General features: G+C 34.4%; 1 protein-coding gene across 5 annotated transcripts in view; it reads left to right on the top strand.

The window, feature by feature from the left end:
- LOC106053306 (E3 ubiquitin-protein ligase HUWE1-like) overlaps positions 1-25,640 on the top strand; it is a 192,890-nt gene that overhangs the window by 107,331 nt on the left and 59,919 nt on the right. For all 5 annotated transcript variants that reach the window (XM_056026466.1, XM_056026467.1, XM_056026468.1 and 2 more), the window contains exons 39-49: positions 1,260-1,347; positions 2,501-2,616; positions 7,163-7,214; positions 15,441-15,555; positions 20,399-20,486; positions 21,983-22,223; positions 22,434-22,620; positions 24,062-24,223; positions 24,617-24,756; positions 24,950-25,120; positions 25,287-25,581. In XM_056026466.1, the coding sequence (XP_055882441.1) occupies positions 1,260-1,347; positions 2,501-2,616; positions 7,163-7,214; positions 15,441-15,555; positions 20,399-20,486; positions 21,983-22,223; positions 22,434-22,620; positions 24,062-24,223; positions 24,617-24,756; positions 24,950-25,120; positions 25,287-25,581 (1,655 nt within the window). The remainder of the gene's footprint in view (positions 1-1,259; positions 1,348-2,500; positions 2,617-7,162; positions 7,215-15,440; positions 15,556-20,398; positions 20,487-21,982; positions 22,224-22,433; positions 22,621-24,061; positions 24,224-24,616; positions 24,757-24,949; positions 25,121-25,286; positions 25,582-25,640) is intronic.

Below are 25,640 nucleotides of genomic sequence, written 5' to 3'. Positions count from 1 at the left end.
TAGGCCTACCTTATATGACTATAGTGAGTTACTGAGTATAAGTCTGATAGAATATAATAGATCTAGAATAGGAATATATTGACTCAAGATCCAAGTTATTAGATTTAGTAGATCTAGATTATAGATAGATCTAGATCTATAGTGAGAAAATATTACAGTTTTTTCTATATATCTAACTAATAACTAATCATTACTAATGCTTTAAAAGCCCAGTCAGTAGAGATCCACTTCTTGTAAACAACTTGTATCAGCATGAAAAAGAGTCACATTATAAAGCCTCAATATGCAGTTTTATTTGCTAAGCATTCTCTTCCTCTAGCATTGCTCCTCATCTGGTTGTTCTTGCTGGCCTTGCTTAAGAACTCAGCAGAGATTCAACAGCTTTCCCTCAATTGCTTTTTAAAGCATTCTTTGGTGGACTTCATGTGCAAAGTTTAATAAAAAGTTTCTCCTGTACAAAATTTAATAATCAGTGAAAGAAACAGAAGTGTAGCTCATACTTTTGAAGTATTTTCAAAACTCAAGCATGTTTTGATTTTCAAACATGTTAACTCTTTATAGTTTGAGAGAGAAGTTGTTACAATACCAGAAAAACAGTTATCTATTGTAGAATGCTCAGACTACCTGGACCCAGATATAAAGCATCTGCAAAAAACTTTCTCCTCTCATCTATATGTATGTACAAACAATAGTGCCTTGCATGCATTTTGTGTGCATGTGGGCAGTAAAGCTAATGCAGTGTAATTATTATGTAATACAATATTATTTGAAGAAAATATTAAATAAAATGATTCTACATAATTTTTTAATTAATTTTTTTCAAAGTCTGTTCTCATCACTGAATCTTTATTCCAGAATTGTTAGAAGAGTCTTATTATTGATGAAGTGTTGTCCTGTTTGTGAAAAATAATGCCAAATAATTTTTTGAAATGTTATTACTTAAATGATATAAAGAAGACCATGGCTTGACTATTGCTGGTCTATGGGTGTATTTGACAGGGGCTGCAAACTCTCTTTGTAATCTTTTTTTTTTGCTCAATTTTAAATAGTGTTTGATTTTTTTTTTATTACCACTATGTTTACAAAATTTAGATTGTCTCTGTCTTCTAGATCTGAGAAAGCTAGTACAAAATATTTATTAATCATTTTAGCTGTAGTTTTATTGTCATTATCTTCACAAAATTATTGCTAATATTTTGATGTATATAGTGACTTGTTAATGAGGTGATTGGAAATTTTATATATTCTTGAATTATTAGATGGCTTGCTCCAATGTTGTTGTTACTTGATCTATGGGAAAAAATATCTGTTGGGCTGAAAAGGAAAATGCAAGCAAGAATAGCTGTTGTGAGTATTCAATTTTATAAAATATTGCTTTTTAGTTGCCCTTGAAAAGGGAAAGACTGCTATTATTTTTATGTGGTCTGTTGTCTGTAATGTTGTTTAGATATTTTAAAAATTAGAAAAATTATTTTTTATGTAGATAATAAAGATTAGAGAACTAAATTATGAGATACCTACTAATATGCATCTTGCGTTTGAAAATGAACACAATAATACCCAAGCACATTTTTAAAATATGCATTCCCCTAAAAAATGTAAACAAAAAAAAAAAATGTGTTTATTCCATATATAGATCAGTGCATCAATTTCTATGCTGGATTGAACAATAATTAACCAGAGTCTCTTTTGCATACACATGTGAAAAAAGTGAAATATAGATCTAGGTCTAAAAAAAGCAGATCACCAATTATAGAATTATTGTTTATCAGACTTTTAGAGCTATAGAGTATGTGTTTTATGATATGTACCATGCGGATATGCCTTTATCCGATGCTTTACTGACAAAAGAACAGCAACAGAAAACTGATTTATCTAAATCTAGATATCTAGATCTTATGATAGATCTAAGTCTAGTAGTACTACTACTCAGAAGCAGCAGTTTCTGCCATTTTTTAAAGAAATTTAGTAGTCAAGTTCACCTTTCAGATCTTGCGATGTTAAGACCATCTAGGACTTTTTGGCCAGCACAACAACCAACCACCTTTACTTTTCCACAACTTTTGGCATGTTGGGTGGACTCAGGGGCACTCTAAAAATCCAGAAATCCCTGTTTTTATCTGGATTCAAACTTGAGACCCCCAACGCCACAATGATAAAACCTAAGGCAACATTGAGTTTATGAAATACTTAAATTTTAAATTAAAAAGCCAAAGAAAAGTCAGTTTTAAAGCAGGTTGTTCCAATAAAATTTATCATATACACTGGCCAAAAGGGAGATTGCAAAATTAAATAATAATAATAAGACTGGGGCAGGGGGTTGAGTAAAGGGCATATGCCAAAAAATATCAGAGCCTATCAGATATTTTGAATCAAGAACTGAAAAGCAGAAGAATAGTCAGATAGTGTAAATATGACTTTTTGTTAAATTGTAGAGTTTTGTTATCCTGTTGTATATAATATTTTTTTTTTATAGTAATATTTTGATTTAATCTTATAGGGCAATAATCGTGTTTGGAAATGGTTTGATGACAGTAGTGGAAGGTGGTGCAAATATAGCTCTAATAATAATGCTACAATTGATGAGGCCTTCAGAAAGGGGGAAAACTTTGTCAGGTAATCTTTTTTTAAACCGAACTTACTTATGGACTTACCGAACACTTATGTAAGATTGCTCTTTATGGATTTCTCATCAGCTTTTAACACTATACAACTTCATTTACTCATTGAAAAGATGAAAGCGTTGCAGATTAGTCCATACATAATACTATGGGCTAATGAATTTTTGACCCAGAGAGCTCAGAGGGTTAGGGTAAACAATGTTATATCTAATGAACGCATAGTTAACACAGGGGCGCCCCAGGGGGCTGTAACATCGCCATTGTGGTTCATTTTGTACACCAATGATTTTCAATCCGATAGTTATTGTTGCTCCTTCACAAAATTCGCTGATGATGCGGCTCTTCTTGCCCTGCTCTCAGAGAGCTCAGACGTAAATGAGTATTTCAAAGAACTAGAACACATTGAGGAATACTGTAAAGATAATTTTTTATTATTAAATGTAAAAAAAACCAAAGAAATGATAATCGATTTTCGTAGGGACAAGAAGGGAAATGATATTGTTTCTGTAGCTGGAGAGACTATTGAAATTGTGCAAACCTTTAAATACCTTGGTACTATCCTAGACAATAAACTAAATTTTACTGCAAATACTGATTATATCAGCAAAAAAGGGCAGCAAAGATTACGACTACTAAGAAAACTGTCCTCGTTTAATGTTAGCGAAAAGGCCTTGGCTATGTTTTATCACGCTCACATCTGCAATATTTTAAGTTTCAATATCACTGCCTGGTATGGCAATCTGAGCATTAAAAATAAAAATAAACTTAATAGAATCCTAAATGCTGCTGGCAAAATCATTGGCAAAAAACAAACCCCATTCGGGCAGTTGTTTGAGACAAACATCTATAAAAAAGCTAACAAGATCCTCGAAATAAAGAATCACCCTTTGTGTCAGGATTTTGTGATTTTACCATCACAAAAGAGATACAAGACACCGATAGCAAAGACAAACAGACACAAACACTCTTTTGTTCCCCTGGCAATCAAATCATTAAATAAGAACAATCTGGTATAAACTTTGTCACATGTAAATTATGAGTGCGTCTGGTGTGAATGTACACTTTGGTTTCTTATAGTTATAATGTTTTTTGTTTGGTGTAATGCACAAATTGTAAGACAAATTTCCTTACGGATAATAAAGATTATTATTATTATTATTATTATTATTATTATTATTATTATTATTATTAAACAATCTAAAAGTATTATTACCACATTTAAGATTTTTATTGATATGTGTATTATCTCTTATTTAGCTATGGTTATTACTGTCAAAGCTATATGGTATCACAATTGGTTTACTAGGTATTGATGCAAAGATGCCTATAAGTATGCTGTTGCTTATTGCTTCCGAAAATGACACACAAGTATGGTTTTAATTGTTTAATATGCAAATGGAAACAAAAAATATGTTGTGGCTTTTTCAGTTATTTTTTTAGCTTAACTCATTCCATACGTTAGTTTTGTTAGTTTTTGTCAATGCAACGGAGCAAAAAAAAATTGGCTGAAAAATTTTCTAGTGATAGTACTGTGCTATAAATAAACCAAAACAACATAAAGGAAGTTGAACCTCTTCTGAATAGAAGTAATGAAAAGTATTTAAAATAAAAGTACTTTTAAAAGTAGAAATACTCATTAAAAGAAACAATATACTGTTATGACTTTGCCATGCGCACCACCATCCAGGCTAGTGCAGAGATGCGCACTTCTAGTAACCAAACTAGAACAGGATGTTGACATTGAGAGACAAACGATTTCCGCCCAAGTAGAGAGCCAATATGGAGATGCTGTGCTCAAGGCAGATGCCCCTTTGTGTTTGTCATGTCTCCATGTAAATAAACGTCTATGTCCTCGTTGAGTTGCCTCACTTAAGTTATTACAATTGGTTGTCAGAAGTGGGATTATAGGCAAATCAACGAGAGAAGGTAGGATTTACAATGGCAGCTTTGAAACAATTAGACCAACTCTCGGTTAGAGAGCTAAGGCAGGAACTTCGTTACAGACGCCTGAAGCTTGGTGGTAGCAAGGAGGTGCTTACAGCTCGTCTTCGGCAAGCCCTAATTGATGAAGACGAAGATCCGGAGACCTACCTATTTGAAATTGAACCGGAGATTTATGAGCTTATTGGCAAGATAAATGAAGGTATTGATGCAATGTGTGAACAAATGAACAGTATGGGGAACAAGGTAGATAAAATGGTGTCTCAGGTGAAAGAAGGAGTAGACTCGTTGGTAAAGAAGTTGCGTGGTCAAGACTGTGGTTGCACAAACTGGTGACGGAGACGCTGGGGATTTGAGCGCCGTCTGTGTTGTGGGCAAGTCTTGTGGTTGTGACTTTCAAGACGAGAAACGTGATGGCGATTGCTGTGATGATCTCAACGGGATGTACCGAATCGAAGGAAAAGAGACAAATGAAGAAACTGAAGACTGTTACGTGCCTTAAGTGTTTGTTCCTTACGTGCCTGAAGCGTTTGTTCCTGTTGTACCTGTTACCAGTACCTTAACTGAAGTCTGTTTTGTGCCTGAAGCGTTTGTTCCAGTTGTACCTGTTACCAGTACCTCAATGAGCTGGACAGATCAAGACAACGTTGGGTCTGCGTTCAAGCCTGTTGCTATGGACCTTAAAGACCTCTGCCTATCTGCCGGTGCCTACGAAGGAAATTCGAAGCTCGACAACTGCATCCAGAAGTTTACCATGAATTGTACGTGCGGCGCATCACACATAGAATTTAGATGCCAAGAAAACCACCAACAGGGCATATGTACTTCTACCATCATCATCGACATTGGCATAGATGAATGTCAATCGGACCACTCTAAATCAGAGCCGTCAAGAGGAAGACATTTTCCACTTGAAACTGAAGAGACCTGTATTCTGGACGTGAGACTGTTGTCTGAGGATGACTGCGGTGCATTAGACTTTGTTTGCAACGTGGCTGCATGTGAACCTGCAGCTCCCTTGAGAGGCGTCTGTCTGGAAGGTCTGCTGAGACAGCGTGTCCGATCAACGGCTGTGCTGAAGAAAACAGTGCTCGACACTATCTCTTTGTGTGTCAAACGGCCACGTCATCGTCACAACTACAGCCTGGTCAACTGGAGAAAGAGAAAGCGGCACTGGAGGAAAACAATGCCGATGGCTTCGTGGGGAACACGCTCCCTGCCACCTGTGGCTCCCACTGATCGACCTCCACCTGAACTGTCAAACCTCAGCTGCAGTGTTTCTTTTCGGGACGAAAAGTGCTAAGACGGGGGCAATGTTATGACTTTGCCATGTGCACCACCATCCAGGCTAGTGCAGAGATGCGCACTTCTAGTAACCAAACTAGAACAGGATGTTGACATTGAGAGACAAACGATTTCCGCCCAAGTAGAGAACCAATATGGAGAGATCGTGCCTAAGAAAGATGATGTTTTATGAACTTGTGATGTCTTGTAAATAAAGATATATGTTCCTCGTTGAGTTGCCTCCCTTCAGTTATTACAATACGCTTGGCGTTTCCTAGATCTAGTGTGGCAGTTAAATGTTTGTTAACACTTAATCCCACCTCACTGGTCCACAGGATTTTTTCCCTTGCTCCTTTTCTGAAAAGCTTTGTCCTTTGTATTCTCAATTCAATTTATTTTTTAAATTTAAATTTTTCTTTGAATGAGAACTTGATTCAAATCATAATTCAATATATTATTAAAACTTAATTGACCTTGTATATTTTTAGTATTTATGCAACTTGCAAACTCCTCTGTAATCTAGTTTTGTGACTGGAAATTAAGTTTCCGCAATGAAGATAATCACACCTAGCCCAAATCTCCTGAAGAACAAGGTTTCGAATCTGAAATTATAATCCTGAGCCCAATATGCATGACCTGGAATCCATATATCAAATCTAGATTATTAGGATTACTGATTACTAGATCTAGTTAGTCTAGATCTAGATTCAAGATCCTAATAAGAATCTAACCCAGTTGTGTGGATATGTCTTATTAATTCTAGTGTAGTGTAGATCTGTTATCTCAATATATGAATCATGAGAAGATATAGATCTAGGACAGTAATGGGCAAATTTTCAGAAGCTGGCAAAAAAACTATAAGAATTATTTTGTGGGCCATACTTTAATTAAAAGAACAAAGAAAATTTTTATTAGATTTAATGATTGACAGACATATTAGACTATGTATGAAGCTGCGACTTTAAAAATGACATTTTATTTCCATTCTATTATATTTAATGTATGACCATAGGTTTTTATTGTTATCTATAGATATTACATTGTTTATGTATTCACTCTGCAGCTGTCTGCTTACTTTTTGGGTTAGGTGTTTAATTCTAGAACCAGATGTACTAGATATTAGATTTGAAGGCTTGTGCTTCTTGATGCCTATTACTCTGAACCTTCAGAAATGCAACAAGGGTTCAGCTTAGATTTGATAATATACTTATATTTGGTCTTACTTCTTTAAACATAAGTTATTTTTAGCTATTAGTATGTGAATATTCTCAATGTCAATGTTGTCACTATGTTTTATTTTTTGTTTTAAACATAAGGTTTCAAGCTGGAAGAAGAAAATATTCTGTTCAGTTTGGAACAATGATCCAAGTAAGTTGTCACTATTTACCCTCAGATCTCTTTGAAATAACTGAATAATACATAGAATTCAAGGCAGACTTGACAACTATATGTGAAACCATATCATGGAAACTGAAGTTAAGGCTTAAAATTGTTTTTTACAAAATCAGCAGATTTTTGTTCATGACTTTGCAGCTGCACTATTTTGTCTTGGTGAACTCTGTATGGACATCTAATTGTGTGCCTACATTATTTGAGAACCATGCTCTGTTAATTGATGTAGGACTTTTCCAAGGGTCATTTTCTGAACTTGAATAGTATTTACTGTCTTTTAACTGTTAAATACCATAAAAGTCTGCTAGTACACATCTTGTACATTGAGTATGCAAATTACCAGGAAAATACGCAAGTTTAATTTTTAATCCAAAAATCTGCATTACCCAGAAACTTAAAAAAAAAAAGATAAATATAAACTAGGGGTGCACCAGATAGTACTTTTTGTAATTCAGCAGGAGCAGGATATTACCGAATAGTAAAAAATGATACTCGTCCGGAGCTGAATACCTAATTCTTTTGTAAATAGCTTGTGTTGCTGAACATTTTACAAAACAATAACATACCTATATTGGTATAAATTTTTTTCCTTTTATATACCTTATTGTTTTAAACTCTGTTACTGATTGATTTATTCAAGCTTAACAGTATTTATAAACAGATAGGCTTCAGGCCTCTCACAAATTAATCTGTGTAGCATGAGTGTGTCTGTGTGTATGTACGAGGCCACCAACTGTAAAGGCTGTGTTGGGAGGGTCAATGTAAATATGTAAGTATATATTTAACTATTTACAAATGTAAATCTCTCAAAAGTAATAGTGTATAGTGGTTGGATGTGTGTGTTCCTGAATTTCAGACCAACAGCTGATCATCAGGCTGGTAATTGGAAGTCCAAGAAGGACCACTTCTGGTTCTGGCTTCAAGGGCTTAATACTGTTAGTATGTGTTAGTTTATAGTTGGAATCTAAGGGGTAGTAAGTCAATTATTTATTGTCTTAGATAAATCCATTTGCAGCAGACGATATTTTATTAACAACGGGAACATCGATTATACCTATTTATAGCTTGAACCTTAGATATTGCTGAGCTTAGATTTAATTGTAGTCTGTAGCCTATTATTGATATCTTTTATCTATGTTTAGATGTACTGTTATATAGATCTAAGAGCATTAGGAAAGCCAACTATAGAAGAAAAAATCTCATCCACGCCCTCTCTATCAAAAATAACAAACAAAAAAAAATGTGTGTTACAACAATCTTGTCAGATAGACATAGTGAGCCTACACATGTAGTCCTAGTGTAGTGTGTATAGTTGATTGTGATGACCATCATGCCTTTTTTTTTCCTTGGGCAAATGCAATAGTGTTGAGTGGTGAGGCAAGAAAGATAACACATTGGTATGGTCAGTCAAGTTTATAAATTGAAACCTGTACACTAGTTACAGAGGTCAAGGGTTTTTTAACACTCCAGCATATTATTTCTTTGTTAGCTAGATCTAACTGCGGTACTATTGTTTAATTTCTTTTATGTGATTTTAAATTTTACTGTAATATTTTCGTTATTTATTAAGTAAAAAAAACACAATGAAATTAGCTTTCTTTGTCAAAGTTTTAATACTAGGCAAAAGATACACAATGCAAACATGCACATTTTTATTTAATTTTATTGTGCAAAGAACGTATTTTAGAAACATCTTCCTTAATTATTACTGATTTTATTGTGGTTTCTGTAACTGTTACAAAAGGGTGTCATGTGTATAAAAAGATATACAGTGGCTAAGTACTCATCTTAAGTAAAAAAAAAACGAGGAGTTACTTGACTGTCATAAATTATTAAGAATGGAGTCTCAAGGACCAAATAAATAAAATACAGCAGTAGGGGGTGTTTAGCTCTCCATTTAAAGATAGGCCTGGTCGTGTCTTTTATGTTAATAGGCCTTGTGTTATGAAAATTGTATTCTGTATCGGTTATCGTTCTTATGTTTACATGTGCTTGTAACTCGTCCGTAAGAATGTGTTCATGAAATGTGTGTTGTGTAGTCATTAAGTGTATTAAATTGTTATGAACATAAAGATAAGAGAGTCAAAAACTTCGGCCTCACCCTTGCCAAATGTAACGATTTCCCAAAATGCATTAGCTAGCAAGTGCTACTTTTGTGGCAGGGTTTAACATCCCCGCTCTCAATGCCCTGCAAGGGAAGCCACATGCAACCAGTGCTCCAAAAGGGGCCATTTTCAGAGAGTTTGCAAATCTAGGCCTTCAACAGTTTCGGCTATCGCTACTGTACAGCCTATGAATCTAAACAAGTCTACAATACCTATTTGCATCAACAATGTGCAATTGAAGGCCCTAGTAGACACTGGGAGCTGTGAAAGCTATATTTCGATGCACATCGCTAAGAAGCACAAATGGCAGACATGTTCCTCAGGCAACAGAATCTTTATGGCTTCCACCCATCTCTCTCGAATCACTCAAGGACATATCTACGCTAACATACGTCTCAAAAATGAACGATACGAGGGAGTTAGACTTTCTCTACTAGACAATTAATGCTCTGACGTAATTCTTGGACTTGACTTTATAAGTTTGCACCAAAACTTGTTTATTCCTTTCGATGGTCAGAAACCATCGTTGTGCCTGAATACTCTCCAACCAGCGAAGGTAGAAGCTCCTAGCCTATTTAGTAATCTGTCACCAAACTGTACTCCAGTGGCTACAAGGTCTCACAGATACTCAATTCCAGATAGAAAGTTTATAGAGAAGGAAATTCAATAACTAATAAAGGATGAAATTATTGAACCATCTAAATCTCCCTGGCGTGCACAAGTCCTAGTCACAACAAATGACAGACATAAGAAAAGAATGGTTATAGACTACAGCCAAACTATAAACCAGTTCACTCAACTAGACGCCTACACTATGCCCAGAATTGATGAACTAGCAGAAAAGATTTCCCAGTACTCTGTATATAGCACTTTAGACCTGAAAAGTGCATACCATCAGATTCCTATAAAAGAAGAGGAAAGGCCGTTCACAGCCTTCGAAGCATGTGGGAAACTATCAATTCCGTCAGATTCCGTTTGGCGTTTCGAATGGAGTCGCCTGTTTTCAGCGTACGATTGACTAAATCATAGAAGGCGAACGACTCACTGACACTTGCTTATGTGGACAATCTGCGGTATGGACTCTGAATCACACAACCGAAACCTACAGCGATTTCTTGATAGTGCTCAAAAGTATGGAATCACTTTTAATGAAACAAAAAGTGAAATTAGCACTGCTAAAGTGAGACTGTTAAGATACGAGATTTCCAGAGGACAACTTAAGCCAGATCCTGAGAGATTTCGCGCTCTAAGGGAATTACCCGTATCAGTGAACATGCGTGAACAGAAACGAGTAGTGGGTCTTCTGGCTTACTACTCACAGTGGATACCTAACTTTTCAACAAAAATTAGCCTGTTAACAAGAAATCAACAATTTCCTGTCTCCGAAGAAGTCAAAATAACATTTGAAAGTTTGAAAAATGAGCTTGAAAAAGCAGCTGTATATACTATTGATCCGAATCGCCCTTTAACCGTTGAGACGGATGGTTCTGATATAGCCATTGCAGCTACCCTCAACCAAGATGGCCGGCCCGTTGCTTTCTTCTCTCACTCATTAACAAAAAGTGAAAGAAAACATTCTTCAGTTGAGAAAGAAGCATATGCCATTGTTAAGTCGTTGAGGAAATGGAAACATTTCTTAGTTTTGAAAGCGTTCACACTTGTTACGGATCAGCGATCTGTCTTTTTCATGTGTAACAGGTCAAACAAAGGAAAAATTAAAAATGAAAAAATCCAGAGGTGGAAACTTGAACTCTCGTGGTTCCACTATGACGTCATCTATCGCCCTGGCAAGCAGAACACTGTAGCTGATACATTTACCAGAAACTATCTATCTGCTATCACTCGCAATGACCTTAAATTGCTGCATACTAGTCTTTGCCACCCGGGTGTTACTCGACTATTGCACTACGTAAGGACTAAAAATCTTCCATTTTCCTGTGATGACGTCAGAACTGTGTTAGAGCAATGTCAAACTTGTGCAGAACTAAAGCCCCATTTTTTTCGACAGCCGACCGGAGAACTACTTCTTCTTCTTCTTCATCGTTCTCATTGTTATGTTGGAGCGTTCAGATGACTAGACCAATACATGAGATGAACTGCGCAGTGGTTTCCAAATCAGGGAGCTCTCCATATAGTTTTCTTTCTATTGGGGTGATTTGGGGCCAGTGTCTTATATGGGCCTCTTGGTAAAGTGAGCAGTTTTGGAGGACGTGGTCGGCATTCTCTGGTGATACTCCACATGGGCAGATTTCACTGGTTCCAATTTTGAGCTTCCGGTGCGTGTGTTGTCGCATTCTGTTGTGTCCGGTCCTGAGTCGAAAGATTAGACATTGGTCTTGTCGGGATAGCTTATAGTAAGCGTCATCTTTCTTGTGATTTGGATGAGAGCTCGTCCATTTCTCATTTATTTTGTTTACAATTAATTTCTTCATTTCTTCTGGATAGAGTGCAGAGTTTATTTGAGAGTTAGTTCTCCCACTCTTGGCGAGTGTGTCAGCCTTCTCATTTCCTTCTAGTTGGTATCCATTGAATAACAGTTTTTTTGCTGTTGTTGTTGAGCTTTGTAAGTGCTTTGTAAGAACTGATTAAAGCAACTCAACCTTTTGAGAGAATTAGTATGGATTTCAAGGGACCTCTCCCTACTGTTTCAAGAAATAGATATCTACTTACCATTATAGATGAATTCTCTAGATTTCCATTTGCATTTGCATGTCCCGATATGTCTTCCTCTCCGGTCGTTAAATGTCTCAATGAACTATTCGTCCTATTTGGATTTCCAGCGTACGTCCACACTGACAGGGGAACTTCGTTTATGTCTACAGAGGTGCAGCATTTCCTCCACGAGAGAGGAATTGCAACCAGTAGAACGACCCCTTACAGCCCAAGAGGGAACAGACAAATAGAGAAACATAATGGGATTTTATGGAAAGCCATCACCTTGGCTCTACATTCTATGGAATTGGACATAGCCAAATGGGAGCTAGTACTAAATGATGCTCTGCAATCCATCTGGTCATTACTATGCACTGCAACTAACAGGACACCACATGAACGACTTCTTGGGTTCAACCGAAGAAGTGGTTCCGGGACATCCTTGCCAACATGGTTGACCAGTCCTGGTCCTGTCCTGCTGAAGAAGAACGTTAGATCATCTAAATACGATCCCATAACAGAGAGAGTAGATTTGGTAACATGCAACCCTCAGTATGCTGTTATCCGAACACCAAGCGGCCGAGAGGAAACTGTCTCATTACGAATGTTAGCCCCTAGGAAGGAACAAAAAGTTATAGAAAATGAGAATCAGAGTAGAACAGAGCTTGATATTGGCTGCCCCGTCCAAAGCTCACCTCCCAGGAATCAACCGACTGACTCTATCATGCCTGAAGAAACCACCAACACCACCGAAGACATAGCCAGACTGTCCGAAACTCAAGCAGATGAAACCACACATACATACAATCTTAGAGTAAGGTGAACTAGGCCCAACAACAAAGTGTAAAAGCTCATCAGCTTACTAGAACTACTTTCATTCGGCTTTGTTGATATTTGATCTATCATGATATATCTTAATAAGCTATTTGATTTACTATGTTATATCAACATGTTACATAATTTCATGCTATTCTACATTGTTTGTTTACTTGAATCTCTATTATTATTCTACACTTACTTAAATCTTTTATTGTTTATAATACTAGTTAGCATAATTTGAACCGGGGGTGAATGTTATGAAAATTGTATTCTGTATCGGTTATCGTTCTTATGTTTACATGTGTTTGTAACTCGTCCGTAAGAATGTGTTCACGAAATATGTGTTGTGTAGTCATTCAGTGTATTAAAGCCATACTCTACAGACATGGTTTTTGACTCTCTTATCTTTATGTTCATAACACCTGGTCTTGTCTTTTACGTTAATATAGATTTTTTTCTATAAAATAATTAGTTACTGGCTTACTGGGCTGTGAAATCTTGCAGTTTGTGTTCTGTGTAGCTAAAGGTCACTCATTTAGATGTGTGATCTTTAGTTTAGCTTACTAATTGAGATTTATATATAAGTAACTCGGCACTCATGAAAAGTTGTAGCCTCTAGTCCAGTCACGTGATTTAGATTTTTCTCTAAATAAGCAAACTCTTTGTCCGGTTACCTGTGTAGATGTGTGGCTTGAAGTCCAGCCCCCTAATTAAGATTTACTACCAAGTAAACAAACGTGTGACCTCTAGAGAGTGCATACGTCCATCGTATTTGATTTATGGTCACCTGTCAATCAATGAACTCAATGTGATGGACTAAACAAATAAAAGGGGGTGTGAGTTGTTGATCTATATTTCTGGAAATATACCTGGTTACTAGTGTAGAGGTGTGGTTTGTAGTCCAGCCCCCTAATAAAGATTTACTACCAAGTAAACAAACTGAGTTCCCTTGAAATGTGTGACCTCTAGAGAGTGTCAACATTAAACCCACGTCCATAGTATTTGACTTGTGGTTACCTGTCTATCAATGGGGTGAGAGTTGTTCATCTCTACCTCTGGAGATATACCTGCACAGCTAAACAGACTTCTGGTGAGTGTGACGTAGTCAAGGAAATAACATCTTAACGTTAACTAACCCACTCAAAGGTCAAGACAAAATGAAAAAATGTGCCAGCCATTGCTGCTCTGTATGTAAAGCTCATTTATGATGTAAAGTTTCATTTCTATTTATATTAACACTCCTTGTCTTTATAATATAAGATGTTTGGTGCATATTCATAAAGGCTCTATTTTGAAGCACATTATTTTGTTTTAATATAAACATTAATACATTCTACAACAGACATAAATGGGACAAGGTCCACTTTATGCATATTAAATTGGTGTACTTTTTACTATTCTGCGATTATTCGGTAGTGATATTCGACTGGAGCCGAATAGGGAAAAAAATGCTGAATATTCAGCAGAAGCTGGAGTGACTATCCGTTGCATGCCTAATATAAACTAATCTAATTCTAGATTTAGACTAAATTCACTAGTTCTAGAATGCAGATATCTTATTACTCAGAAGCAGTAGTTTCTGACATCTTATGATACAGATTTGATCTCCATTTCTTATCATTTATGGAATACAATAAAGAGAGGATTGCTTTTTTTTTTCTTTCAAAATTGGCTTAAGTATTTCACATTCAGGATAGTACAATTCTGTGGGATTGTTAAAAAAACATGTAATAAGCCACATACATATTAAAAACCAATCATCTATTATCTGCCTCTAAATCTAGGTTTAAACACAAAATTCTGGAAACAGTTACGTCACATGGGCAGATTTCCCTAGTTCCAATTTTAAGCTTCCGGAACATATATTGTCTTATTCTGTTGTGTCTGTTCCTGAGGCAAAAGATTAAATGTTGATCTTTTTGGGATAGCTTTTAATATGCGTCATCTTTCTTGACATTTGGATGAGAGTTTGTCCATTTCTCATTTACTCTATTCACTATTAGTTTCTTCATTTCTTCTGGATTGGCAAGTGTGTCAACCTTCTCAATATGTGCTGGTATCCATTGAAATATTGAAATCAGGGATATTCAAAGCTGAGTGTGCTTGCAAAAGATGTATGCTTGCAAAAGAAAAGCTTTTTCTTACACAGAATAAAAGCATAAAATTCAAGATACCTTGCGCTCTCCTTCCAAAATTTTTTTGTTTACTGAGCATGGAAAACCTTTCCCCAGATACCCCTTCTGCCCCCGCTGGTCCACAAATGAAATTGAACCATAGCATACTATAAGCATGAAAGTAGCACTATATAAAGCTATAATTTTTTTTTTAAAGATATTTAGCTAAGCCACATTAGAAGGTTCTCTTTGTTACATATTAAACTTCTTGTTTGACATCTTTCATCAGCATTGCATATTTTCTGCATTGTTGGCTTTCGCCTGTGTTATTTAATGTAGTTATTTGAGTGTTACCTCCATTTAGATTTATCTGTACAAGACACATTGCGGAGGTACCTTATACTATTCAAGGCTTGGATATTTATTTTAGTTAACAAATTAATAAAAGACAAATTAAGCTACTTAATAATTTAATTAATAACCCTCCCCCCCCCCCCTTTTTTTTTTGACAGTTAAATGAGGAAACTGGTAATAGACGGCCTGTAATGTTGTCAATGTCAACAGCTGAAGAAAAGACTCCAGGAAGGAAAGAAATGAAAGAGAACTTAGTTGATGAGCAATTGATAGGTAATCTAGTAGTGGAATTAGGATAAGAGAACATATAGGAAACTAGGGACAAATCTGGAAATTTAATTTAGTTTGGATAGTTGAAAAAAATGTGTAATTTAAAAAAAATTTAAGCACTGTGGTATTTCAAAAAATTATGATAATCTAATAGTGATCAAGGGGAGATAGCAATTATTATGATGAATTTAAGATCCTACATTTGATAATTGGTTCGTTAGAAGTAGTTAAAACAATCCCTCATTATTTAATTTACTAAATCAACTGTTTCAATATTTCACTGCTTAATGTACTTCTTTAAATGTGCCCTACTATTTTCCATTTTTAACATGATTCTTATCTATCTTACTAATAAATATTTGTTCTGTAAATATGTCAATTATCTGTATATTCTAAACATGTCTAGCGTTACACAAAAATATGCATTTGTTGCTCTTAATCTCACAAAAAATGTAGTCGATCATGCAAGTGTTAAACATTCTGGTGCCAAAATAAACATTCTGATCATCAGTGTTACACATTGTGACTTTTTTTAGGTAGGCAAACCTAATATCATCCATAATAGCCATTAACTCTTTATCTCCCAAGCGACAATAATAGTGTCGGTCATTTTTGTAAAAGCCGATTAAGCGTCAACATTGTCGTCAGTGCAGTTAAACATCTTTGTTTCGTTCCTATTCTTGGTTAATAATTTTAAATGCTTATATTCTAAATCTACATGATTTCCGCTTGCAGAAGAGTTCACTGTTTACTTCCTTCAACATGGTTTTAATATTACAGAGCGTTTTGAAAGTCGTCTTTTTTTTTGTGTGTTTATGTTTGGAAATGGAGCCCGGCCCCATCTGGAGGTTGATCTACTAAAACTTGTAGATCTAAATTATATTCGGATCAACATGTAAAAGACCTTATTGATTCAGATGACAGTGATTTTTTTATCTGTTCATAGTGATAGTGATAGTTTTAGTGTCAGTGTTAGATCTAGATTCTAGATCTGAATCTGATAGTTCATGAGCTGATGAACCTGCCACGCCCCCTCCTAAAAACTAGACGTATTAGCACAAAGAATACATCTAGATCTAGGCCTGTTTCAACAAATTAGAAAAATGCAGAGATAAGTACAAAAACAGAAAGCAATTTTAGATTTATTCCTTCCAATAAGTCTAGATCTACTAATCTACTTCAGCCACTGTGGTATATAGAAGTGTCAACATGAGCTTACTCAATTCTGAGTCAACTGAGCTTTACTCTACTAGATTCCGCAATTGTTGATAATCTTGTTGATGCAATAAAGAGTTATGCAGTCTACATAATAAAAATAAACACTTCAGCACACAGGGCATCCATTTTTACAAAATGGAAACCAGTTTCTATCTATGAAATTGATAAATTTCTGGCCACGACTACAATGATGGGATTAGACTCGTCGTTATGTTCCGCACATCCATATGGATTAATTTTAATACCACAGTTAAAACATGGAAGTTGTTTTTTGTTCAGGCAAACATTATATAAATAGCAATGAATCACTTTTTGAAATATATCATGTGCATTGTAATTATTTTCTTACTGGAACTTAATGTTGCAAGCTGTTTTTTTCTCATAAATTTTCTATGGTGGTGACCTTGGATAATGTGCTCCAGTTTTGTACTCCATGAGTTTATTGTTTGAGTGCCAGTTCTAGTTCATGAAAATATGAATAAGGATTATAAAACAATAGCATTTAATTCAGTTTGGAATAGAAATGATCTTCTTATGTGACTTGGATTACATTTTTTGTCGTCCATTGGTGAGTTTTCAGATTTTCATTTTTAACATTTCGTGAAGCAAACAAAAAATAACATTTCAATTTATGCACTTGATTTTGTGATATCTTAAAAGAACATTCACTTTCCTTTAATTCAATATCAAAAACATTATTCTATGATTGTAAATACAAAAGTTATGCCATTATAATTAGAACATGTTAGTCACTACAATCGGATTAAATTAATAATTTCGTCAGAACGTGAAAAATAATTACGGAGATAAAGAGTTAAAGCTTTTTGTAGTCATTATAGTTGTCAATATAAATCTTGAATAGTTGTTCTACTGGTTGTGTTTATGAAAGAAATGTAATCGTAGTTTCTACAAGTAAAAAAAAATATAATAAAACTTAAATCTTCAGTAGACTTTTTTATTCTTGACTATATAATACACATATGAAATAAAGATGCATTTCAACCACAGATAATACACATAATAATAAATCAGCGTAAACACCTATGAAAATATAATAAATAAATAATAAATCAGTGTAAACACCTATGAAAATATTTGATAAAACATGGTAGAAAATTAACCATTTGTCAAATTTGTCAGTAAGAAACACTAAAATTGTCATTCTCTTTCCTCATATTTTCTGGAATACTCTACAAATGATGGCATTGTTGCTTCTTTGGATTTGATATTGGCAATGTTCAAACATCAAATAATGTAAAAAAAAAAAAAATAATAATAATTATAAAAAAATAAAACTATTTAGAACAGGGAGAAAAAGTATTTTAGTTAGTTTTCTAAGGGAGACACACTCTTGTTAGTTTTCTAACTAAGTGTGGTGGGTTTGTCACAGAACACAAACTAAATGACATGACGAAGGCAAATCGTAAAACGATTCCAAACTGTTTTTTACAGTGAACATTCTATATAGAATACTAAATAAAATTACAATCTAATATAAATAAGTAAAATGTGATTACTTGCAGCCATACGTAAACACATGGTGTAGAACCAGGCACAAACAGGGAGTGGAGACAACGTAGGTCCAGTAACATATGGACACTACAGTGACAAAGATGCCGGTAGGGACTGCCCACGTTGTCTGCCTTTTTATGCGCGGACACAAGGTGCCATCTAGGGGGAAGGAAGGGTCACGTGTATATCGGGGTGGCCGGTGTTTCCTGAAAAGGTATCCACTCCACTACATAAGGGAGACACACTCTTTGTCAAGGTTGTTTTTAAATGTTGTCTTTTTTCGAAGTAAAATTTGTTATTGATCTTAGTTCTGTTAAATACAATTCGGATATGATGGTAAATGTTTTGTTTCATTCACATTAGTAACTTCAATACTAACCAGGATTTCTCAAAGTATATGCTAGGAAGTTTTCTAATAAAGCGCAAATCAAAAAAAAGTCCAAAGCACTAACACAGAACTCCTAGCAGTCACATTCCAAAAGTGTGTGTGTGGAAGCAGCATTATAATGTGAAACATATTATTGGAGGATTTAAAAAAATGGTTCCAACCAAAATAACATAGGCTGTCAAGTATTTCAAAATAGTGAAGCATGAGTATCAGGGATACTAGAATTCACTGGCAAACAGTATGTATGGGAATAGTATTAGGAGTACTAGAATCCACAGGCTTAAGTTGTATAACTTATATTACATTGCTGTGGATGCATTTTTCTGGCCAAAAGAAACAAAACATTGTCTATGAACTATTTGAAAGTGCAAAGTATGAGTATCAGAGATACTAGGATTCTTAAACCAAAAGTATTTGTAGGTATAAAGCTGACATTCAAATGATTATTAATAAAACAAAATGATAATCTTCTTCCTAGCATATAGGAACTGACCAGGTTTATGGTCAAGCTGTGTAAGTTAAGAATAAGAAACCTGATCAAAATATGGGTCAATTTATTCTTTTTCTGTGTTAATTTGTTAGAAACATCGTGGAGTCCTTGATGAGATATTTTAGAAAATAAATATGTGAGTAACTAAAAGTTCTAACTAACAGTGAAGAATGAGATATTTATCTAGAATAGTCTTTTTGGGAGACATTAAAAGGAAAACAAGGTAGTTGGTTAGTAATTTAGTTTTTTATCAGTAATTATTCCTTGTTTACTGTGATACTTTTTGTCAGTCAAGCTATTTTACTACTTATATGATAAATACAAGTGATTTATAATTGATGGTAAATATTGTTTATCATTGGAGTATTATTCTCACTGAATTGAGTTTGAAGATAATATCACTCTAAATGAACTATGCTCTAGAGGCACCTCTGAACCATCTCCAGATGTTACTGTACTTTAAGTGACAAAAATCTAATTGATAGTGTGAACAATACAACTCTCAAACAAAATCATGACATTTTTTTTTTGGTCATATGATAATTTTATTTTAAACTTTAGGATAAGGTCAATAAAAGTAAATAAAACACAACTTAGTGTTGTTTTCTAAGCATTGTACTGGTGTTTGGTATAGGAGCCAAAATTATTAATAATCATTTGGTTTAAAAAAATAATTTTATGTAGGTCCAGGACAAATGTTTATCTATGACCTTAATCATTTGTCAAGGAAGTATGTACAAAGAGAAAAGGTATAATTTTTTTTTTCTTATCATGTATTATACAAAATCATTTTTTTTTACTAAATTCACTGAAAAAAGATATTTTATAATAAAGAAAAATAGTCCTAGGGATTTACTGACTGACATTCTGCAAATACCAAACCAACATGTAAAAAAGTTATTGTTCTTGTAACACGTAGCACAAACAGAACTTGTTGTCCAATGCTTCTATTCAAAGTGAGCATGTAAGGAATTGTCATCAAATATCTTTCAGTTCAAAAAATAGTTTGCCAATAGTGGGAACTCAATTCTAAGTTGTTTGTGAATATTTAATCACTTACATAAAAATAATAAATACTATCATAAACCAATAGTGTATCATCTTGCAATAGAATTTAAAACATGCATAGCACATTTGACTAGAAGACATTTCTAGATTTTAATTGCCCCCTTTGAAAATAACATTGCTTAGAAAATAAAAGGAAGATAAAATGATTTGTTGTTATTTTTATATTACAGCAGAAATAAAGAAAGAATTTCAGGTAACTGGTGAAATAGATGAATTCCTGCCAGGCTTAAATGAAGAGAGTATTGAAACTATTATCAGGTAATTTTTTTTTAAAGACAAATTCAATGAAATCGTACATATACATTCCAAATCTTGCACTGTACAAAGTAATTGAGATTATACTGAATTTTGCAAAAGCTAAAGTTGTGATATAATTGGCAGCCAGCTCAAGCAGCCAATTTTGTGCTGCTGAGCTGTAAGCTTGTTTGCAGTCTGTACCAAGGAAAATAGTGAGCTGTTGTTTTTTTTTTTGTTTTGTTATTGTCCCCTACCATACAAAGTGTTGGTTGGAGCTGGGTTGTCTAAGGTGAATTAAATAGGGGCATTTAAAGAGGATATGATTGGCAGTTTTGTAAAAGGGGAAGCAGTGCAGTGTCTACAGAGGGTTGGATGTGTGGAGTTTATTCTGTTTAGGTGTGTCCACTTTTAGTTGAAATATTGCAGATCGTTCTTTGCAGAGAAAGAAACTGAAACTGTTTAGTTTGTTTGGTATGTTCATTTCTCTATAAATGGCTTGGCCTGTATGCCCTGAATACCATTTGTCCTTCTACTGAAGGAAGCCAACTTCTTTATGGCTGCTGGCTAACATTGACTTGAGAGTGTTGACTTAACACAAAAGGGACTCAGCAACAAAGGTTTTTCTTAAAGTTTTTCATATCTCAGTGCCTAATCCATATCCTAATCTCTGACTTGTTTTTAAACAAACCTATTATCATTTCTTTAAAACTTTCACTAGATTGTTTTGATACATGTCCCTATCTACTAGCATTGATTTTAGAATTTATTAAGGCAAACCTTGTGCATCATTACATTAAGCTAGGTTTAGGTTTTCAGTGTGGAGGAAAAAAAAATGGAAACAAGTACAACAGTTAGTATTTTAGAAAAAAAAAGTGACAGAGGATTTGTCGACTTTTTTTATGAAATGGATCTTAGTAATGTCACCATAGTTCAAATGATTAGATGTAGCACTTTTTTTTTGTATAGCACAATATAATAGCAGTTTTAATGTCTACACCTTTGGTGTCATCATTTTAACTATTCTTAAATGTTGACCTAAGGTTCCATATTAGCGATAATAATATCTGATGGTTCAGAAGTCTGTTATTCAGTAAATTGTCAACAAACTCCATTTGAAATAGGTTTTGAAAGGCTCCAATTTTCTATTTTAAAATTCTGGCTAGAAAACCTGCATAGTGCTTGTCAGTTTTCTAATAAGTCAAAAGCAAGTCTTGACATCTGAGATTTCAGCAAATCTGGGGCAGTCAAACAGAATAGAAGACAGTTTTCTTTTTCTCCCAGTAGCAGGGTCATAGTGAGTCATCTTAGAATTCACTTGTCAAAAGTGCATGGTGGATTTTATAATGACAGCACTTTCTTTTTCAAAAGAAAAAAAAAGTGACTTACAGAAACTTCTTCAATGTAATGAAACATGAGTATCAACTATATGATATATATTTAGTAATTAACAAACCAAATGTAAAGAAAAGTGGAATGTAAGCATAATTATTAAAAAAAAACATTTTTTTTCTTCATAGTTGCCTTAGTGCCTATTTAAGTATACCTCTCAATTCGGACACACTTCATGCTGCAATGAGACTTATTCTACGCATAACTCGACAACATAAATATGCAGTCAAGTTTGTAGCAGAAAATGGTGCTAAAAGGCTTCTCAATCTTTCTTTGGATTCAAATTTTCAAGGATTTCTAAATCTAGCCACACTTATTTTTAGACACATATTGGAAGAACCAGTGGCTTTGAGATATTGTATGGAGAAGGTAAACAGAAATATTACTGTAACTGTACAAAATTATTAACAAATGTTACAGAATTGCACAGAAATTAATATGTTGAAACTAGTTACTTCCTAATATGGAAAGAAAAAAATAATAATTTAAAAATAAACTTCTCTGTTAAAAATATCTGATTCTTAGTTGTTGTTTTTTAAGTGAAATCTTATCTCAGCAGCTATTATTTTGTATGTTAAGGTGATGCGCAATGTGTGTGCTGGCATAGGTTCATGCCAGTCTGGTGTAAGCCAAGGAGGTGTTGGGGCTAAAGAAATGCACTATGTATTAAGAGTATTAGGACCTGCAGCTTGTCGAGATCCTGAGATGTTTATTCAAGTTGCAAGAGATACACTGCAAATTGCACTTCCTCCCTCATCTCTTAGAGGTAGTCTATTATTTTACATTTGATTTCTTTATAGTTTTAAAAAAGATTTTCTTAATCATCAAAAAATAATAGTCTAGTTCAATCAAGTACACATTTATATATGGTCCACCATTGGTACATTCCATGGACTGTCATGAATCTGCCACTCTTTCTCTTTACAAAGGTTCTCAAAAATGACAAATGCTTAAGAGTTACAGCAAGTTCTTTCTAGAAAACCACAAGACCATACCTTGGGTGATTTGCATGCCAATCGATCATATGTGCATTCTTGAATAGCTTGTCATGTTTGAATGCTCGCAGTAAGCTGGCCTGAGTCAGTTGGTCACACATGGTTACCCTTACTTGCCTCACCAGTTCAGGTTTATATAAAAAGAAACATTTAAATTGGGATTACTTTATGAATAATGTCAACAACAAAAATTAAAATGTATATATTGCTTTTTCTCGGAGTAACCACTGTCAAAGAGGCCGTCTTCATATTTGAATTCTATTTCTTTCAGATAAAACTCTGCCAAGTCCCATGTCAAATCCAACTATTTTTCTGCTGCTTTCAGCAGTCACTCCCACTAATTTTTCCCCAAAGATCCTTCATAATGGTTTACCCTTTTTCAAACACAAATAAATACCAAGAGTTGACTTGTCAGGAGCAGTAGAAACAATTTGAAATTTGCTCCTTAGTCTTTAGTTTTTAATGGAGATATTTACCCATATCTTCCAATTTCCTTGTAATTGTCTTGCCTGAAAGGCTGATGGCTTCCTCTGCATTATTCTTTTATGAATACATTTCCTCCACCACTGCTAGTTTTTTTTAGGCGTTTGTCACCAGAAAATGGCTTCCTTTCTTTCTTAAATTGTGAGCAACTCAGTAGTTTACCCTCACTGCCAATTCCCTTTTCTTCTCTTCCTTTTAAATATTTTCGTCAATCCTCCAATCTAAAGACAGAAGTTTCTAAACTCAGTCAACTTTTATTTTCATCAGTTCTCCCATTTCATTAATGCACAAATGACATGGTACCTATCCCATTTATACCAAAAGCACACAAACCCTAATGCAGAAATGATGTCTTGATTCACACACATGATGTCAAGAACACGGGTAGATCAAGACAGCAGCAGAAATTTCCAAGAACTGAAAATAACTGTCAGCTTATGTTGCTGTAAAAATAAAAGTTGTCTTCTTAACATAAAACAAAATAGGAATATTATTATGCCATGGAATAAAATCCATCTTGAGAGCCCCCAATTTTGGGAAAGAGATTTTTCTTTCTTTCTACACTTCTAGATGTGACTCTTATTCTGTATTTGGGCATCCTTGCATACATTACTATTATTTTATAAATAGATCTAACCCATTTATAAACAGTTTCCTCGCTTTAATAAAAAAAAAAATTACAAAAATAAAACACATTTCTAACATTTTTTCTATTACATTTTTTTTTAGATGAGGATGAATCCAGGTTTGGAAGTCAAAACACACCCCAACTTCTTAAATGTACTCCCACCAAACAGTTAGAATCACTGGTCAATCCTTATATTAAAACCTTTATATGGGATCTCTTGAATGCTCTGATTGCCGAGCAGCCTAGTAAAGCCAGTAAAGAAAGTAAGTTAGTCTATATTCATTTATTTACTGTTGATGGTCTCTTTTGTTGATGTTTATATATGTTAATGGTGCATGCGAGTTCATAGAAGACACAACAACAGAATGAATAAAGAATATACTTGATAACGCAGGCTGATAACTCCAACAATTTAATGAACAATAAAAAGGGCACAGTCCTCTGTCGTTGCTAGCCTAGCGTCATTCTCCAAGGCGTATTGTCCGTTACTCTTCTCGTTCCGTTCTCCTACTTTTTAATTGCTCGTCTCGTCACTATGGAAAAATCTGATTAACCTCAACTTCTACGCATCTTGTGTCATTACATTACAACAGAATTCTTTTTATAATTTTTTTTCTGACATAATTAAATTCTTGGTTCATTCTCTCTATTAAAAGGACCATTAACATTGGCAGAACTTTTGCAAGATACAGTTACAGAAAGTCAATCTGGCAACAGCACCCAATTTTCTTGGGTTATTCAGTGTGGTTCAGGAAGTAATTCCCAGCATGCTGGAGAAAATGGAATGAGCCAAGGAGTAAGTTCTTTAAGTTTGAGCAATGTTGTAAATATTTTAGTCAAGTTTCAATATCTTAAAAATGCATAATTTATTAAACTTAATCATGTTGAAAATAATTTCATCAGAATTCAATTATGTTGAACATTATCAGTATTTTTTTTGATTTTGTAATCTTCAAAATTGCTTATCATTTGTATTATTTTACAATTAGGAAAAGGATTCTGTGGCAGCAGGAGAAGGTTGTGGTGCTGTTGTTCGACCACTTATACCAAAATCTGCCATTTTGAGACTATTGTCAGAGATTATTCGTTCCTATGGGAACTGTGTTCAACTCATAACGCAGCATAATTATTCACCAGGACAGACTGAACTTGTACCTGAAGTAAAAATAAATACTTGAAATCACTAACATTTGACTATATTCACTTTAGTTTTCTTTAACTAATTATTGATTGTACATGATACCTATACAAAGTTTATTTATTTATTGTTCATAATTGATTCATACACAAATATTTATTGATCTTGTATACTAATTTTTTTTTCAGAGTTGTTCCGTTTTGGCATTTGTACTAGACAGCCTTTTAACAAACTGGCAAGATATAGGGGATAAAGATTGCCCGGCATTGTCTAGAGTTTTTATTGCAAGTATAGCATCTTGTAGCCACAGTCCTGATGCTCAAATGATTCTAGTAACAGAAGTGAAAGCAGCACTTCAGCGAGCCTTAGTCCTTCCAGAAAGTTCATCCAAACATCAGCGAATTCAAGCATTAACTAGCATAATAAATACAATGATAGAATCTTGTCCTACTCCTGGCCAAGTTCCTAATCAAGTTTTTAAAGGTAGAAAATACTCACTTGTATTAGCATAGATAATTACTCAAATAAAACTGTCATTGAAA

This window comes from Biomphalaria glabrata, chromosome 4, assembly GCF_947242115.1.
Source record: "Biomphalaria glabrata chromosome 4, xgBioGlab47.1, whole genome shotgun sequence".
NCBI classification, from domain to species: domain Eukaryota; kingdom Metazoa; phylum Mollusca; class Gastropoda; family Planorbidae; genus Biomphalaria; species Biomphalaria glabrata.
This window is presented reverse-complemented; position numbering and strand designations above follow the sequence as displayed.